Source organism: Myiozetetes cayanensis, unplaced genomic scaffold (assembly GCF_022539395.1).
Source record: "Myiozetetes cayanensis isolate MyiCay16 unplaced genomic scaffold, myiCay2020 scf1, whole genome shotgun sequence".
NCBI classification, from domain to species: domain Eukaryota; kingdom Metazoa; phylum Chordata; class Aves; order Passeriformes; family Tyrannidae; genus Myiozetetes; species Myiozetetes cayanensis.
In genome coordinates, this window is record NW_026086604.1 from 20,452,972 (window position 1) to 20,473,255 (window position 20,284).

General features: G+C 34.7%; 1 protein-coding gene across 1 annotated transcript in view; it reads right to left on the reverse strand.

Moving 5' to 3' along the window:
- VPS13B (vacuolar protein sorting 13 homolog B) overlaps nt 1-20,284 on the reverse strand; it is a 418,175-nt gene that overhangs the window by 363,470 nt on the left and 34,421 nt on the right. Inside the window, 5 exon segments of the mRNA XM_050315121.1 lie at nt 2,179-2,441; nt 4,527-4,701; nt 8,240-8,421; nt 9,564-9,731; nt 13,467-13,587. Coding sequence (XP_050171078.1) covers nt 2,179-2,441; nt 4,527-4,701; nt 8,240-8,421; nt 9,564-9,731; nt 13,467-13,587 — 909 coding nt within the window.

Genomic DNA, 20,284 nt, shown 5'->3' on the forward strand with positions numbered 1-20,284 from the left:
AAATAATTAAACAGCATGGTAATATTATGAAAACATTTTGATTACAACCATACTCATTTTTGTTTCTTGTCATGGCAACTGAGAGGAACATGCATTTATATTGCTTGAATGATTTCCATATAAAAAGTCAAAATGATAAAACACAGGTTAAAAAAGCACATAACCTACAGCTAAGAAAAACAAGAAAGAGGTACAACAAAATAATGAAGATGTTATATTTTGCATGAAAAAACCCACTTAGTTTACGTTGAACAGCTTAAATAGTTCAAATTTTAATTTTTATAAGAAAGTATCCACAGGCTCTCATTTTTTCAAGAGTGGATACACATGGATGTTGTTTCAAATTAAAATTTTGCAATCCAAATGTCCAAGAAAATTGGATGAAAAAATCACTGATCACCCTTCACCTGTGTGCAATTATAGTAGAGGAAAAGCAATTAATTGATTAAAAGAACTCAGACATTACAAGAATAATTTTCACCATTATTAGAAAATGCTACATTTAATTTGGCATGATTTTTAGCTGGAATGATATCAACTGTTCAGAATGCTAATGCAGAAACTTGACCTTATTTTTTAACCAAAATATGAACCACAAATTAATTCCATACATTCTTTGCATGCAAGCAGAACAATGAATTCTGTTTTCCTCCTAACTCTCACCATATTAATATCATACATCATTTCACATTTAAAATTTATAGAATGTAAGATGTTATATTCTAAGAAGTTTTTAATCACTTCCCAATATAAAATGCCTGAAGTTGCCAAAGAAGCATTAGGAAAGCCCCCAGCAAAGTATGTTCGAAAAAGAAGTTCATATTATTTTTAACGATTTTTCTCACACGAGGCAAGAGCATAAAATTACTACTGTATGACAAAGTGCAAAACAAGATGCTGAGCCATTAAAAATGAGAAATTTGAGTCCTGGTAGTTTGTTTGGGTTTAAGTGTCCCAGGGATATAATTAATGGAGGAAGAAAAGATTCTCCATTATTTATTTTTAGCCTTTTTTAATGAAGATTGAAGCAGATTGACACAAAAGAACATGACAACGTTTGTTAATGTCCTCAAATTTTGCAACCAAATTTGCCAGGAGGCTGAAGGCTCAAAACATTAACCTTCCCACAGAATGCCTACAGCTTCCAAAGTCATTTGTCTCATCCTTTCTGACAGCTGCCGAGCAGCTCAATGCCCTGCTACGCCACCAATCAAAAACAGCTAAGAGAAATTAAGGATAAAGCCCCTCACAACATTCTTGTGCACAGATGACAAGCCAAACAGGCAATAAAGGTTCAGGGAGCTGCTGATGGTATTAGGTGTACAATCAGGTACATAACTGTTGTACGAGAGTTACAAAAGTATTGCAGTTCATCTGAAAGGCTCAAAGTCATAAAAATCAGCCTTAGCTACTCTGTGGCAGAGTTTTCTGGCCTTGATTTAATACATGTTTAATTGTAAAGCCAAGAGCCACTTTGTGTAGTTATGCACATAAAATTGCTTGCATATAGTTTGGCACATGTTAAAAAGAAAGTATTTCGTTAATTCAGAACCTTAATTTTAATTTCTGTCAGTACATCTCAGTATCTTATTCAGACTCCATATTCCCTTCTGCAAGCTTACAAAAGGCCAGCAATCTCTTTGAGATTTGTTTACAAAAAAATACTTAAATATTTCTCTACATATATAGTCTATAACTCAAAGTATACATACTATTTATGCTTTCAATTTCAACAAATGGAAAATAATTTCAACATTATCAAGCTAAAATCATACTTTTACTTAAAATAGTCTAAAAAAAGAGCAGTCTAAACAAATTCTCGAATTCACAATCTCTGTGAAGCTAAAGCTTTTTTATAAAGAAATATTACACATTACATGGATAGAATACTTGAATAAACATTTATAGAAAGCCTTTAAGATTCTTCTTCTATCAAAGAACATTAATCTAAGTTGTTTCCCTTTAAGATTATAAAGTTGGCTGAAATAGCAAAACCAGCTCACATTGCAATTATCAGTACAGTATGACGGAAGAGGAACATTGAACATTCACTTTCCATATTATTCATTAATGTACCATTTCCCACCTCCAATCAAACAGTATTCAAACGTTCAGGTAATCTCTGTGCACTTCCTCAACAAGCCAAATAAATCCTTCATGAAACAGAGAAATACTTACCTTAAAAGTCACTGTTGCCTTTGTACAGTAAAAACCAACTGAAATAATAGGATCCTTTAGGGACTGAGATTTCTGCTGATGTAACATTGTTCCATCATCAATTCCACTAGAATCATTCTCTTCATCATCGTAACTCACAATGGCAGGGACAAAAGACCAAGCCCAAGACACCCATCCCTGTTGCTGGTCATCGTCTTGATGCAAATAAGGATCTTGATACTGTGTTGGATATTGCATTACTGAGTTTGTTTCATCTTCTGCACCTTTTGAAACAAAAACCAATTTAAACTTCAGAGAAACCAAGCTTGAAAGATTATTTATTTAGTTCAAAGTCTCAGTATGCGAAATTTATCTAGGACAGTATTACACGTAGCATTCACTGATACTTGGTTTACCATGACAGAAAACAAGTAGAAATTTTAAATTACTGAATATAAGTCTCCAAACACTTGTTTGTTTCATTAACATTTTCCTCCAAAATAATATTAAGAATCCTTGCAATAGTTTCAGTATATTTGCAGTGAGACCAGAATTTTTCATCTATACCACAAGCTTTCAAGATTTCTTCCATTAAAACCTTCTAAAGTTGCAAATTAAACCTTACTTTAATTAATTAAATTTTAAAATTAATTAAATTAAACTTTGCATAAATTATGCTATGCTACAATCTCATTGTTTCCAATTTTAAAATGAAAAAAAAAGGACTTCAATTGCAACAGTGATAATGAGAAAAATGTTAACACAGCACAAAAATTAACATCCAAAATTTAAGGCCGAAAACCTTCTTCATTTAACTCAGTTTTTCGAGTATCCAAAGATACAGGTTTAACTATGCTCAGAAAAGCTGGTATGACATCTATGAGTCAAAAGTCCAAACATTAATTCTTCTCTGAAATAAACTAGAGATAGCATACAGAGCAAAACAAGGACTTCCCCAAGGACTCAAGTCTAAGATTCATGATCCAGATGGATAATACTGCATGTACTAAGAGTATAATTATCTTCTATTTGGTTTCATCACCACTCTTATGGGACTCTCAAGGGTTATTAACTACTTCAGAATTACTATAGGTAGTAAAGGATGCAATACTGTTCCTGTAGGAGAAAAATATTATGTTTAATATATCCTTTTAACTGAGAACAGAAATAGGCATATTCCATTTCTATTTACTTCTTTTTAAACTCAGAGATTCCACTCTTACAAATTTTAGACCTTTCACTCTTTAGTCTAAATAGTCTTTAGTCTATTACTGTAATTATTTATACTTGCATAATGGAAGAAAGTGCAATAAAAAACACTGGTGAGAATTCTATGCACATGCTTAGAGGTAAGGACACCTCCACCCACAAGGGCAATGCAAGCTTCCTTCCTGCTCTCTTCACAAAACAGTCTTAGAGATCAGATTTCAATCCAAATGTAAATCTTGAAACACAGGAAATACAGAAGAGGTGCACATAAAATCTTGGAAAAAGCCAAGAGGCACAACTGTCAGATATAGAAGGAAAAAGAATTGATATGAAGGATGACTCAAGTAGTTTAGGGTTAGGATCTGGGTCATGCATAATACTGAGTCTACGTAACCATAAAATTAAGTCACCATTTAACATACCTCTTGCTCCAGCACACACAGAGGCAACAGTAAGATATGCCAGATAATAGTTTGGACTATAAATTTTTTTATTATTTTGGAAATCATTAAAATAAGACAGTACCATTTTAGTTTAGTTGCTCTATGTATGGAAAACAGAAGGAGGAAGCTATACTTATCTTCTATCACTAAATTAAAACCACGACAGCCACTATGAAGAAACATGTAGAGGAGGGAATACATATCGTATGAAAATAAAAACCCAAACAAGACCAGACAATGTAAATGGACAGAACTATTGAAAACATAGTGCAAAGCAGTACTTTGATGTTTAGAACAAGTTCTGATATATCTATTGTCAATAACAATTTCCAAAGAAAGATAACAGAACGCACTCTGGCTTATTTCTAATTTAGTTCAAACGTGGCTGCTGCCGGTTTAGCACTTGCTTATGGACAGGTGCTTTGTTGCATGATGCAGTGACAAAGCCCAAGTACTCTACTGTGTCACAACTCCCAAAATGGTCTTTCTGGATCCTGTTTAACCTCAGTTTAGTCAGGACCACCAGAACTCTTTATGGAACCTAATATAAAAGAATGTTAGAGTACTAAATACTTACCCAGCACAATGAACTGCTTCTAACAAACAGCAAACCGCAGAGATACTTGACAAGGACTAGACTTGGGCATTTATTTTTGCAAAAAGCAGATAAATTCATGTTTTTAACATTGCCGCTTAAAAAGTAGAGGTTGTATTTACCTGCAATATTTCCCAACATATCTTTAGTGTGGCAAATCAAATCTTCACTTTCCCCATCTTTGAAGTTGCCTATTTCTCCATAATACAGAGCAATCCCAAGTTGCATTATACGTATAAACATGGGAAGCTGCTGATCAGAGATTGAAAGTTTCAAACTTTCAACTAATGTGTGAATCTATAATATGAAAGAGAACAAAAACAATAATAACAAAGCTCGGTCATCAGTAAAGTTGGCTTTTAAACCTTACAACTCCATATCCTTTTGGTATGGGCATTCCAATTTCCAAAAACAAAAGCTGCAGTACAACACGAGGCAAAGGGGTGCAGACATCAACAATCAAAAGCATACACTCTTTTGGTTACCACACAAGAGACCTTCAGGTTGAAACACCAAGTGTAACATATTTTACATATATATAAACATTTATTTATTTGGGGTTTTTTACAATTGTTGCTGAAAAAGTTTCTAAAACATAAGTGACTTAAGTGCATCTGACGGAACTTTTATTTTCATTTTTCATAAAAATCTCTGCATGCTAAAGAAACACTAGATATATTGGTTTTAATATATAAGGTCCTTCATTTTGATTCTTTCCTACTTCCAACACTGTTGCAAGTGCACAAACCTTTTCTGTGCAGAAGAACACAGGAAAGATAAGGAAAAACTAACTATCTTAAGATTTGGAAGAAAAAAAAAAGGGATTATTTTGCCAGAAGCCTTTTTAAAGTCACAAAGGGCATATGTCATAGTCAAGAACAGGAACACTAAATAGCATTGTAGGCAATGAAGATAATTATAGAGTAGCTTCACTGAAATTACATTACACTCCAGGACATCTTGTATGGTACAACCCTCCCATCATGATCCTGCTCTTACATGGTCAGTGGAACTCAGCTGCTCCTCAGCTGATTCACTCCTCTTCCTAAAACTGGCAGGAAACTATTTATTTCTTCTTGTCAAGTTAGCTTTCTGTCAACATAGTGAGTGGACTTAGATGATTGACAGGTCAGACAAATGTCAGTGCTGCTACAAATAGATGGAGGCAGGACTGACATCCCCAGTGAAAATCAGCTCATCTGTCTTACAGTTGCCTCATCCCAGGATGGTTTTTATAAGAACAGCAGAAAAAAGCTTACAACTCTAGTAATTTTACAAGTGTTTCTTCCACCCACTTACACTCTTTTCATTCTAAAACTGAAAATAGGAGCTTAGTGTTCCCATTTTAAAAGCATACAAATACATACCTAAGTACTTAAGAACCATCCTCCTTTGAGAAGTTTTAACTCCAATAAAAATCATTAAGATTAGTTTGGTCAAAACTTTGCAATGGACACAATAACCAAAATTATGCAGGTTACAAAAATGTCCCTACAAAGAAACCAAGAGCACATGTCTTGGAAGTTTTCTCTCAAGACTGAAAATCAAATATCCTTTACTAAGTGAACAACAGATTTGGAGAGAAAGATTGAGTGCTGCTGGCTTTTGTCTTGAGCTGGGAAACAAACCACTGTCCTTCACTAACCTACCTTTCAGACACACTGAAGCTGCAGTAATATCATTTACAGCAGAGACTTTTACAAAGCTTGAAGTGTCCTTGAATGAATACCATTAATGAAGCTGTTGTATTTACTGATAACAGCTCCTTTTGCTTCAACTGTAAGAAAACACAACTATTTCCACTGATTAGCTAAGTATTTTAAAGAGTCTCTTTAAAATGCTGCAACCTGATGACCCGCAATGCACAATCTCCATGCATAAAACCATTCAGAAAGTTACCAAATCCAAGTTTGCATGGGTCAGCAGATTTGCAGATCTACTTGTTGCATAATGGTATGGCAGTGAAATATTAAAAAATAATAAAGATCTTAAAAATCATTATCTTTAGACCTTTATTCTATGAATCATAATAAACAATTATTACTTTACTTAAATATTAATCTAGCATCATGTCTAATATTTTATTTCATTGTGCATATTTCTGAATATTTTCATAAACAGTATTTTATGTTTAAAGATTGAAGAAAATGGAAGAGAAAAAAAAGGAACAAATGAAAAAAGAAAAATGGTAAGTAAACTATGTGCAACACAACCAAAACCAACGTATATAAAAAAAAAAAATTAAGACATCTTTGAACAAACTGACATGTGCCTTCAAAAAGGGCAGAAGCAATAAATGACCAACAAAGATGACCAAAGAAGTTTAATACAAATTTAATTAAATTAATACTGTTGCTGTGTATTTTAGAATGAGTTTTATTTTAGTCCAATATCCACTAAAAAATTGTAAGCAATAAAATAATAACGATCATCATTTTTACAACTGTATCATTTTAAAGTATATGGAAGATTGTCAGCATTTACATTTAAAGTGTACTGTCAGAGACTTGTATTTTGGCCATAAACTTTTGCTCTGCAACCTTAGCATACAGGACAATCACATGATGATTCCTTATTATCATTGGAGATCACAGATTCTAAAGTTGTGGTACATAATTATAAGTCCTACTATCATTGAATACACATCAACTTGTTTATAAACCTCAAAATAAGCAAAACTCCAAAATCGCTACACATTTCTCTGAATAAAGAAGAAAGTAAATAAAAGGAAATAAAAAGGTTTCTTCCCAGTATGAAGAATCAGTCTTTGTATAAATCAACGTACACATATGAAGAAAGGACGCTTCTGCAAACATGCATACCACCAGGCATTCTGTGCAGCATTTTGTGATTATTCTTAGCTGGATAAATATGCATCTGGTCATTACCACATCCATAAATCTTCAAATTTGTCTGAAGTAACCAAAGGCATAGAGTGGTACAGCACATAGAAGAAACTGGGGCATTTGGCAAACTGGACAAGATTAACTCCCAACCTCAAGTTCACAGCGACCTAGGACTTCCTGAATCACATGAACTAAAAGAGTGACACTTCTAAATTATATTCTTGAGAAATGTCCATCAAAACTGATCTCAAAATCTACTATTTTGCAGTGCCTATACCTGGAGATTAATTTTTATTAACACTGTCTCTTTCCCAATTTAAAAAACTTCTCAGCTAATTAAATGGGCACCATTGATATGCCTTGAGAGCAGGAAGGAGGAGAGATGAACCTTACATGTGTGACTATTCAGAGCAGAAAAAAAATTAGGAATGTAAGGTAGCTTAGTCTCCCCATCAACTCAACGTTTTTTTTCTGCACTGCAAAATGTAAAAATGTCACCTCGTGTGGGACGTCTGTGTACAGCATCACACCCCTGCTCACGAGGAGCCAAGTCTGACTTGCTAATCCATTTCACTTGGTTCACTCCACGGTGTTAACACACTCAAGTTTCTTCTTGTTCATGAGAGTTTGAGCTACACTTGAAACAGTAACTTGAGGCAAAAAATCCTTTCTATTGCAGACACCTTTGAGAAGACAACTGGCTTTTTTACTTTAACAGATTAACTGCAGACTTTCTTTTGCCCCTTTACAATGATGGGTTTTTCAAACTCCAAGAAAAAGAAGGAAATATTAGAGAGCATAATTTCCTTATTTACATACTGTTACTGTAGGTAAACTAATTGCATCATATGCACAAAACACAGTTAAAAATTCCTGCAGCAAAAAGCAATAGCAAAAGCTCTTCATATTACTTAAAATTTCAAAGTATCTTTTGAAAAATCTCAAAACTTCACAAGTGAGTAGAAAGAAACATTATTCTGTATACCTACTTTAATAATAGATGGCATTTTGGAGTTGAGGTTATCATAAGTGAAATGTAGACGAGTCCTGAAGGAGCATTTGTACAGCAGAGGTTCCTGGTAAAATTCAATTTTACCACTAGCATTTCTCTTATCAAGACATACTGTGCAGTCAGAAAAGTTGATCATCTTTCTCAGTACCAGATCGGTGGCTTTTAAAAGAAGTGTAAGATTAAAAAAAATATATTGCATAAGAAAAATTGTGCATACAGGTTCTTAACTAAAAGAAATCAATACAAGATACTTATTTGGTCATTATTCAAATCAGCAGCAAAGTACTTGTTTATATGATTAATGAGTCACAGGCGTTTCTGCTGAATGCATAAGAAGTGAGGGCAGATTAGTTACACCCAATTAAAATTTTCACCCCTTCGCTGTATCTTAGATCTTTCTATAGGAGTACTGTTTCATGTGGAAGCATAAGTGCAATAAATATCATTCTCGTTATTCTCCCAGAAGTAACTTTGCATGATTTTCCCCCAAAGTTTTCTTTTGAATCTTCCAAAACAAGTAAGAGCTATTACAGTGATCTTAACATGCAACATATTTTGTTATTTTGTCATATGAATTTGTAATTATTTTAGCCAGAACAAAAACAATACGTCCAGGAAAACATTAATTGAATTCCCTACTCTACCTGAAATCTTCCGTGTGATCTTAGTACTCTTACTGTACTCATATTCCACCTCTACCAAATGTCAACAAGAGCAGCTAGACATAGAGGTGAATGTTGTCAATTCAAGGAGTGAAACATTGAAATACTGAAGACCAAAACAAAAATCAGAAGTTGTTTTCTTTTACCCTTGAAAACATGAAGCGAAATGAATCATGTCTTGCAATTGTTATGCCATGCTCACTACAGTGCAGAGGTTTTCTTTTTTTACTGCCTCTCTAGCCAGCCTGTTTAAAGATCATCACAAACAAGGGCAATGAAATGCCTTAATATGCTACTGCTCATTCACAAAAATAGAAACTGATTGCCTGTGCACTCACTGCCAGCAGCAAGCTCAGAATGACACACCCTCAAAGGACAGCAAGTATGAGCAGAGGACTGCAACACATCTAATGTAATTATGTGTGATCATACAGGTATGCATTAAGAATCAATCTATATTAGTATAACTGGTTTTTCAGAATCAAGGTAAGGACAAGGGAAAAACTGATTAGAAATGAAAACAAGCAGAAATTATTTCACTTCTGATATAAAGAGCCGTTTTTATGAGACTTGCAAATTTCTATATGAATTTAAGAGTGCCTCCACAGTGATATATAAAAATAAAAACTATCTGCTCACCAGAGATGTCCATAAATGCTCGATCCCAAAACTCATCCACTGTATAGCATTCTGCAGAAGTGATATTGACTGAGAGAACAATATCATCCTCCACATACTTTAATATGAGATTGTTGATCACAATGTTGACATTGTTTACAACACGCCTAATCAAACTCTGAACATAACCTATAAAATAAAGCAAATTATTGGGAGTGATAAGGAAGACATGATACCAAAGTCATTTATTTAGTAATAAATTCCATTATTTCCATATATTCGTTATTTTCAACTTGCACTTAAAAAAAAAAAAGTCAAGATTTATACAAACTAAGTAACATTGTCTTTTATTTAACAAAAAAATCACACAACTTAAAACCCTTTAACATTCTGTGCAGCTGTTAAGTCCATCAGCATCCTAGAAATGCAAGACATTATAAAAAAATTATTATAAATACTATGAATACAATGGAGCATAAGAGATTAATTACTTTCCAAACTGATTAAGATTTATTGTAGACAAAGAATTGTAATGGCAATCACTTTTTTACTTGAAAGATATTTAAAAGTGAACACCAGTTGCTAGGTTACTTTTCATATTATGACTACCTACTCCCTCACAGTTTTTTACAAGTTGCCTAAACATTAATATGCCTACTACTTTTTCCCATTCCAAAAGGTGATACCTCCACATCTTGTTCAGTAATACCCCTGTGAGGTATATCAAAACCAATTTCTGTCAACAATGTAACTAGTAAGCACCTGCACTGAAGCCTGTTGGGAACAAAGCAATTTACATTTTTTCAGACATAATGTGATCGGAAAAATAATCTCACCTGGGAATTCATAGTGTGTGGTAAACACTCATATTTTAGCAACATCATAAAGAAATAAATGCCACCATATTTTTGTCTTTTATGTATACTGAATCTAAGTGTGGAGATAACTAATTTGTGCTGAAAAAAATCAAGCCTTAAAATTTCTATGTTTATAACATTACCTGCATCTAAAATACATTTAATACACACTACAGAGTTCTAATTTGGTAACTATGCTGAAAAAAGCCAATTAATGACATAGGCTTAAATTCACAGGCCTCAATCTACAGGGTAGTTTTCTGAAACTTGCATTAAATATGACTCATTTGTATCAATATTTTTAATTCAAATAAAAAACTAAATTGAACATCAAAATTTTGTGAGGTAAGTAGGAAAAGACTCAAGTTGCTGTTTCCATTCTACTCTGCTTTTTGTAGCTTTTCATTGTTTTCATACTCAAATATTACTTTTCACCTTAGAGTATATGATAATGTTTTCAGGTTATATGAATTCAGAAAACCAGATGTATTATTTCAATAATTAAGGGGCATAAGAGACCCATATTCATCCTTAGAGTGATGTAAACCGACCTGTATGTAAGTAGAAGCCAGTCCAAAGCATTTAGTTCCTCTTCCTAATTTCAGCATAGAAATATTTTGCAGACTATTTAACTAGCAACTATAAAATTATAACCAGTTATTTAATTATGATTTTAAAGCAAGCTACTAATTTAACTATAGAAAGTGAAGTTATCCCTCCACAGGCCCAATTTTTTTCAATATTTTGCTTTCAAGGGTCTTTCAAAGTCAACCTAATATACATGTTCCTGATGTGAATGACAAAAGCATTACAAACCCAGCATCACAGAAGGAAAAAAGGCAAATTGTACTTTAATTTACAGAGGTATTCAAGAAAAATGCAACACCACTTTCACCTGCATGTCCTTTTGTCCAAGTGTATAAAGAGAGGGAGCAGGTGTATCTTCCAAATAAAACAGGGGTAATGGATTTGCTAAAAACTGTCTATGAAGATATTTACTAACTGGTGGTGTAGGATACTGTTAGAAGTACCATACAGATACCAGCTTTCTGACTAAGTTTAGTTTCAAGTATACTAGAATCATATTGTCACAAGTGGGAAACAGTCTTTTAAGAAATTGTAATCCTTCCTATCAAAACAAATCAATATAAACATCAGCAAGCTCATGTACAATAAAGAGTTTGTTGGGTTTCGGGGTTTTTTGGTTTTGTTTTTTTTAAAAGGGCTTTGTTTTAAATACAAGTGGGGAAAATGCGAGTAGAGGTTGCTTGTTACTCTTGTAATTTTTAAAAATAAGATTATGAGCAACTTGGCCACTAAAATACAGGTTTTCTACAATAAGTGACTAAAAACACCAGAAAACTTGTACGGCTAAATTCTTTTCTGAAGTGCCACACAAAATCCACAAGCATGTTATTTCCAAATAATCCAGAAACCAGGAGGCTGCACTGTGCAGTAAGAGCTGCAAATGCAGTTTGAGATCCAACATTCCAAAAGCATTGTAGCTCTATAGTTGAAGAGTTGATACCATCACTGGCCACTTCTAAATAACTTCAGTTTAGCAGTGGTCTATTGTTACCAAAGGTACATTTTTAGCTTAACTCTGCCTAGCTTCATCTCTGAGAACACTGTAGAACTAAAGGACTCAAAATCTTACTAAAATGCAGGATGTGCAAATTGAAGCTTAGGAGTTTTTACCACATAAGCTCCATACTAAACAGTGTTATTTGTCCACACAAAACCAAAGTCAATTGTATTTACAGAACTTTGCCAGACAGGAAGTAATGTACAAAAATCCTAAAAATGTCGCTGGAGGCAATATAATCATCCAATTTTTGGCAAGCCTTTGACTTCAGTGGCTTGCTGGTGTGACCCAAAGAACCAAATGCCAAGGAGCAGCCAGAGCTGAACTGCTGTCCATGGTAGGAAATGGCATCCTGCAATTCCAAGCCACTGGAGTTTATTGGATCTCAAAGCCCTAAAATAGCCTCCAGATCTGTCTCTTCAAGTACCCATTCCATAGCAAGATGATACTCCGTAGTATATAATATTCTACACACTAAATCTCAATGTTGTCGTTTGATTCAAGTCAAGTGTAAATTTTCTGGTAACAAAAGACAGCAAAAAAGCCTAACAACAAAACTGTCATGTCATGTCTTTTCCTCATCTAAAATTACATGCCCCAGGAAGGCAAAATGCAATTCATTCCAGTACTCTCCAATTTCATTTTTCTGCACAAAACAACATATCCAAAGTTCATATCCAAAGGCAGAGGCAACAGAAATCAGAGACATAATTTCTTAGACATTTTTATATCATAAAATATCACCAAGTTCAACATCCAAATTCCACATTCACATTCAAATTCCACATCTGGGAAAAAAAATTGGTGAAAATTTCTGCTAGTAGATACAGGACTCAATAAAAAACATTAATAAAACAGTCTGAGAGAGTTTGGGTTGTTCAGTCTGGGAAAGAGAAGGATCCAGGGAGACCTTAAAGCAGCCTTCCAGGACATAAAGGGAGTCTACAAGAGCTGGAAAGGGACATGACAAGTGCATGTACTTACTGGTAGGACATGGGGTAATAGTTTAAACTGAAAGGGGACAGGCTTAGATTAGATATTACGAATAAATTCTTTACTGTGAGGGTGGTGAGGCACTGGAACAGGTTGCTCACAGATGTTTTGTTCAAGGTCAGGTTGGACAGGGCTTTGAGCAATCTGGTCTAGTAGAAGGTGCCCCTGCTCACGGTTGGGGAGTTGGAACAAGATGATCTTTAAGGTCCCTTCCAACTCAAGCTATTCTATGGTGCCACCTTGCACTGTAAATGAGTTTTGTAAATTTAAGAATTTGATAAAATGGAAAGGTTATCAGCATTAAACCATATTTTATAGTGATTTTGTGATTGTTCTACTTTCTAAGACACAAGTACTTCACCAACCTTTACATGATTTGTAGGCAGACAAAAATATTATAGTCTAACTTAAATACTGTGGACATTTGAATGAACTTCAGGTATTTTCTACAACTCAAATAGAAACCATGGAAATGAAATTATGGATTACCTGGAGGCAAATCAGGGTCAGGAGAAGCAGATTGCTGAACTCGTCGTGGTTTTACTGCTGATTTCATGCTTTCCGTGGTACTGCGATTTGTTGAACTGGAACCACAACTTTCGTGGTCTTCCTGCTAGAGGAAAAGAAAGCAGCTGTGTCAACCAAATGGAAAGAAAATAAATGTGGAGAAAACAACTTGGTCAAGATTCTGTTACTGTTTTTCCATCAATTCAACCCTGTAACACAGAAATTATTACAAAACAAGCTGGACAACATAAAAAAAAGTTCATAATTAATACTTTGACTAATTTTTGTTTAAAAAAGAAACCAGTCATTTAAATATTAATTTCAATTGAGCACATTTCATCTAGCTGCATTTTTGCTGAAGCATTCCTTTAAACAGAGTCATGCAGACTACCAAAACAAATATGAGAAACTACCTAATGGTCTGAGCTTACATGCCTACTCATCAAACCACCTCAGATGGTTCTAAGATATCAGTCATGTCCTTCCTAATACCACTAACCGAAGCTGATTCATAAAGCAAAACATTTTTGTAGACTTCTATAATAGTAAAACATGACCTCAGAAAAGATAAATGAACTGAGGACACCTGCTCATCTTGAGTTTTTTTACAGTTTATTCAACTTAAGGAATTCAAAAGTAGAAACATGGTTCATAATTAGAGAATGCGATATAAGCCTTACAAGATTAAATTCAGACACAGGAAAATCTTAATTAGCTGAATCAAGGATTTTAAATACACTACTAGTATTCCCATTACATTCCAGAATGACAGTTTAACTACAGGGCTCAAGTGCAAGAAAGCCAAGAGAGGTAGTACAAATATTCTTGTAAATGTATTAAAAGAATGGGCTAAAGAGGATGCAAACACAACTTTTGACCCAAGCCAAATTACTTATTTGATAGATGTAGTCTCTTGCAATGCAAAAGGCTTTCTGGGTCATGGCACTGCTCAGATCACACAATGTGTTCACAAAAAGACAGTTTGGGGAACAAATGTCAAGTACCACAGTACTAAGCTTTAATATTCTTAAATCCTCTAAACACCAAAAAATAAACAGCTTAAACTGTGCTGACATTTTGTACAGGACAGATCATGTGTTTCCCTGCATGCTGCCTGGTATTTTTAATAATCTCAGAGAAATTACAAAATGGAATCGTCACATTACTTGCTTTTTGATGTTTTGGGGTTTTTTTTCATTTAAAAAAAAAAAGAAAAAACAAAGTCAAGTTACATGTAATGATACATTTTAAATATGAGTCAACAACTGCAAAAGTAACTGAAGAGATTTTTTTTTTCCTTCGACTCCATATCTTGAACAACATAACATGGAAATTCTCTGATAAAGTGGAAATACCGTTTCGCTAACTAAAATAAAATAAAAAGAGTAATACAATCTTAGTCTCAGAAAAAAATAAAATGAAGATAGGAGCTTGAATTTATTTGGAGCAATTGCATAAGATAGACATATTCACATATTAGAAGGGTATATGATAGTTTCTAAAAGAAGGATGAGTTACCATAAAGGATTTGAGATTTTCCAGTTATTAATACAGCACTGAAACAAGCTGTTTGAATTTTTTTTTTAATTTATGGTTATTTGGCCACTGAAGTCATACAGGATTGTCTCATTCCAATGCATAAAGAAACCTAAATGAGCATTTAGCATCAATTCTGTTTATAGGGAATTTCTCTGACAAACTTCGGTTCTTTTCATCAAGGAATGCAAGTCTCCTGACGGCTCCCTCAGAACTTCAAACTATGGTGCTATTTCACAAGAAAGCCACCTCTCTCTTTGTGGCATACCAGATCTAATGAAAGCTCGAAGCTCTTGCTTTGTCTTTAAGTCCAGGGTGATGGAAGCCTCTTCATCAACACGTATATTTTGTAATCAGTGAAGCTCAACCCACCTTCCTGTCCAGTTTACTGAGAAAATTTAGATTATATACTTTTAAGCTAACATTTTTTAAATAACTCTTAACTATACTCTTTCTTGGAAACTAGTTTGCATATGATATGAAAATATTTTTTCAGATGAGTCACCATACTTATGGCTTAGACTTGCAGAAATCCTAAGATGTCAGAGTGACCAAACACCTCAATTAGCACATTTCCTTCTTTCCTGAGCTCATTCCTGGACTGCACATATTGTTGTGCTGCAACAATTTAACGTTCTGATCCGATAGGATCACGTTACGCTTAACTGTTTAATATTTTTGTCAACTACAAGAGAAAGAAAAAGGGGGTAAGAGGATGGGGAAGGCATTCTTTTTTTGAAGCATTAACTGTATCAAGTCCGATTACATTCAAGTTTAACTTTTCCATCTATGTACTGCAACAGCTAGGTTTGATGCATCTTCTCAAAACTTCATGTAAAATCTTCACATAAAATATTTTGGAGTATTATGAACAAGGATTAAGTAAGAGTGGTTTAAGTTTTTACCACTCTCAGATAGCTAGGAATAAACACTAGCACATTGGGTTTTGATGGGGAGGTTAGTTTTTTTAAAGGGGCATAGAACCCTCAAATACAGTTGGTTTTGAAAGAAAGCCTCAAATCTCAACCTATAAATTCATTAAATACAATAAGCTTTTTATATTTCATTGAGGTACAAGTCTGCTGTGATGGAAAATGGTTGGAAATCATTTACACCAAGCTGCACCTAAACACAAGCAAAAATGTACACGTTCCAAGATGGTGTCAAAAGACAAAACAAATTTATCTCAGAAATATACCTATGTGACTTAATCTATATGAAGTAACAGAGTATGTCTACATTTAAGAAGAATTCAATCTATCATTTGAAAAAAGGGGTGTTTTTTTATATCTGGTATTGCATCCATTCATTTATTTACATTACACAATTATCAAAAATATTTCAGAGCTGCATGGGTTGTTTTGGGGTTTTTTTGAGCTTGAACACACACAATTTTTTGCAACAGTTACAGATAGTTTGTAAGCCAAATATATTCTTCAATTACTAGAAGATGATAAGAGTGGCCATGAACTTATAAAAGTTGCATTCCTAAGTACACATATATCCAAAAGCTTTCTGCATCTGCATGCCTCTGCTCAATGTTAACTTTAAGAGCACGCTATTAATTTCTCAAGCATGTGGCTGTCTCATAAGCCCAGAAGTAAAACACGTTCATTAAAGAGATGGGGAAAGTTCCAAGGAAACTGCCAAAACTAGCATAATTATGAAACTATTTAACACTGGAACCAACTAGAGTCACACGCTGTGTCTAGATCATAGTGATGTCATCAGAAACACCCAGCCAAAAGGCACTAAAACTACTGCGCTCCCATAAATCCACCTCACACCAGACGACAAACGTTTAAAAGTTGAAGTCAAAATCATACTAGTGGAGGGAAGGGAGTTACATTCAGAAAGTGCTAATAACTATAGTTATGGTATGAGATTTGATAAATGCCCATTCATTTTAGCATTAATGAGAGTGACTCCAAACAACAGTGGAAAACTAAGAATACTAATGGTATATCTAGAGAGATAATTTTACATAAGATAACTCACTTACAAAAATATCTTTTCCCATAGCTTGTATCATAAGCAAAGCCTAGAACACTTAGATTTGAACATGAGGGCCTGGTTTTAGGTGTTGTTATGCAAATATGACAAAAACAATTTTGCACAACCAGGTTCCTTTTTTGCTTTGGACAAATGTGTCAGATCAGGTACTCAGCTGAAATGTTTTTTACAGAGCACTGTAGTTACTTCCAAAACTACACAAGTCATAAGTAACATCCTAAAGACACCAAGACTAGTAAAGTTATATGCAAATTCCTCTATCAATTTTCTACTGCAATATAAAACTATTGCAAGGTTTCGAGCAGATTACAATTGACAACACCTGAACGCATAACAGATGACATTTATTATGATCCTTCCTAATAAGCGGAGTTTATAGTCTTCATTCACTATTCTGTTTTCCAAACACTCTCTCTTTTTACAACACACAAATCTTACTCAATGTGAAAGATCTCCAAAATGCCTCATAAGCACACTTTATGGGGAAACAATGTTTTCTCTTGGAGGTCACTTAGCTATTTATACAAATATTGTCCCTCTGCTTTCATAAAATCAAGTTAAAGATAAAGAAAACTGAGTTCTTTAAAAGTCACATAGGAAAATGTCTAAAAACAATGCATATTATGAATTAAGATTTTAAAACCCAAACTGATCCCAATTACCTACTGCACCATCTTGCAGAGTTCTCCATCCCCATTTTTTCTTTTCTGGTACAAATTTTGCTTTTTCTGATCCTTTATCATTTCTAAAAGAATAAGCTTAACATCCTTTCCAAGTCAGTAAAAGACAGCTACTCCTCTTTCTGTAAAGCATATCTTAAACTACGAGATGCAAAAATTGGAAGAGAACTTATTTCCCACCACTTATATGGCCGAGGAGTTCGCTGCTGGTGGCAAGACTAAAAGTCATATTCAGGATGTGTTCATTTTAGGAAGGTCTTTGACACAGTGTTCTGCACATTGCAGATTGGTGAGGTATCAACTGGATAGTGGGAGATAAGTTCAGTGACAAAGTGGCTGGACCACTCGGCTCAAAGGGTTGTGATCAGGGGTACAAAGTCCAACTGATGGCTGGTTACTTTGGCATCCTTCAGGGATTAGTACCATGCCCATGGTGTTTAACGTCCATATTAAAGACCTGGAAGATGGGATAGAGCACACCCTCAGCAAGGCTGTGGATAGTACCAGCCTGGGGGGAGGAACCAATGCACTGGTGGGCAGGGCTGCTATTGATAGGGTCCTTCAGAGGTTGAAAAAATGGGCTGTCAGGAATTCAGGAAGCCCAGATTCAAACATTAAGTGCATGGCACCCAGGATGACAGTACTCTGGAAATGCAGACTAAGAGCCAAACTGCTAGAAAGCAGCTTTGCAGAAAACAATCCAAGTGTCTCAGGGGACAGCAAGCTGTGTGAACCAGCAGTGTGCCCTTGCCTGCAATGGCCAACTGTGTGCTGAGCTGTACTAGCAATGGTGAAGCCAGGGCACAGCTATTCTCCTCTCTTAGCTCCTTGTGAGACATCACATGGAATACTGCACCCAGTCTTGGGCTCTCCAAGACATACCAGAAGCAAATTCACTGGAGGACCACCATGGTGGTTAGGGCACAGGAGCACCCTCTTGTACTCTGCCTCAGAGGAGGTAAATTAGGGTTACTCAGCCCAGAGAAGGGAGATCTACTGCTGCCTACAGCTGCTTACTGAGAGGGTACTGGGAAGAGGGAACCAGACTGTCTATTGCCACTCATCTTTTCATGGTACACCCCAACAAATCTGAAACACATGCAATTTCAAGCAGGGAAAGCGCTTTTTCATTGAGAGGGTGATCCAGTATTGAACTGGCTGCCCAGAGAGATGGTAGAGTCTCAATCTTTGGAGCTATTCATCACTTTGCTGGCTAAACTCTGCAGCAACCTGCTCTAAATGAACTTGCTTGAGGCACAAAATTGGACTACATCATCACCAGAAATCATTTCAAATTACACTATGATTCCCCTGCACGCAGAAATGAAACAAAAAGTAATACAAGTTTTTAAAAATAATATCTTTAAAATACACAAGTTTCACTGAAATGGTAAGCACTATCAAGAGCTTGTTTTCAGAAAGATACCTGATTTTTTCCACTGCTATAAAATTACCAATATGCATTACACATAAATAGACAAACTGATTCATATTACACTTTTAACCTCACAACAACACTGCTGCTGGCTAGCATAGGTTAAGCGTTACTTAGAAATTAGTACAGAAACAGAAAACTAATTTTATTATTTTTTTCTAATGGTCAAAAAACTAGAAGCATAACAACACTCAAACAGAGAAAATCCAGTGATCAAAATGTGACATCTTTTGTAAGGTGTGATTTAATAGTATAATGCACATTAAAATTATGTAAATGTATATTTTAAAACTATGATAGCATAAAATACTGAAGATGACTTAACCAAATCAGGCTGTATTACAATTCTGTAGCATAATTAGGGAATTCTGTATTATATAGAGAAATTATAAGTCCTACACATACACTTCTTGTACCTTCAATTCAAGACTGTCCATTTTTTTTCACTGTTACAAAACTCAATTTTAAATCTTTTCAAATTGGTAAATCATACTCCTCAGACTGAGTGCTCAGAGATTAAACTTTGTCTTTCTCTACGGCAGATGCAAACATGATGGAAGGTCTTTTCTTCCTGTTAAAATTTTTCTCAGTACTATTTCATGTAGAAACATGTCAACAATTTTTTTCATTTAATAATTTATTAAATGAATTAATATTATTAAAAATATTAATTAATATTATGTACCAGACCAAGAAGAAGAAATACAAAGGAACTTTTGGGCAGAGGTGCAGATGGTGGGGCAACTAAACAAGGGTTAAGGTTGGTTAAGCATAACAGACAAACTGGAGCAATCAAGAAATAACAAGGTGTTAGCCTTCATTTGCCTGCTGTTGTATATGATCTCAGCTGATGTTAAATTAACAGAAACAACTAGCAGTGATGACCTACAAGACACACTTAAGATACCTGCATTAGATCAGGAGGTTACATCCACCTCCCAGTGTTATCATAAGCCATGTTTTGTTAATTCTGTATTAGCATAGCACAACATGCCCTGAAATACATGTACGAGCTAAGAATCCCCAGGAAAGCTGTGGACAGGCTAAAAAGCTGCCACAGTAGCCCCAGAGATAAACCAATAAGCTTTGTAGGAAATCTGTTGCACTGATACAGCAACACATGTGCCGACTGCCTA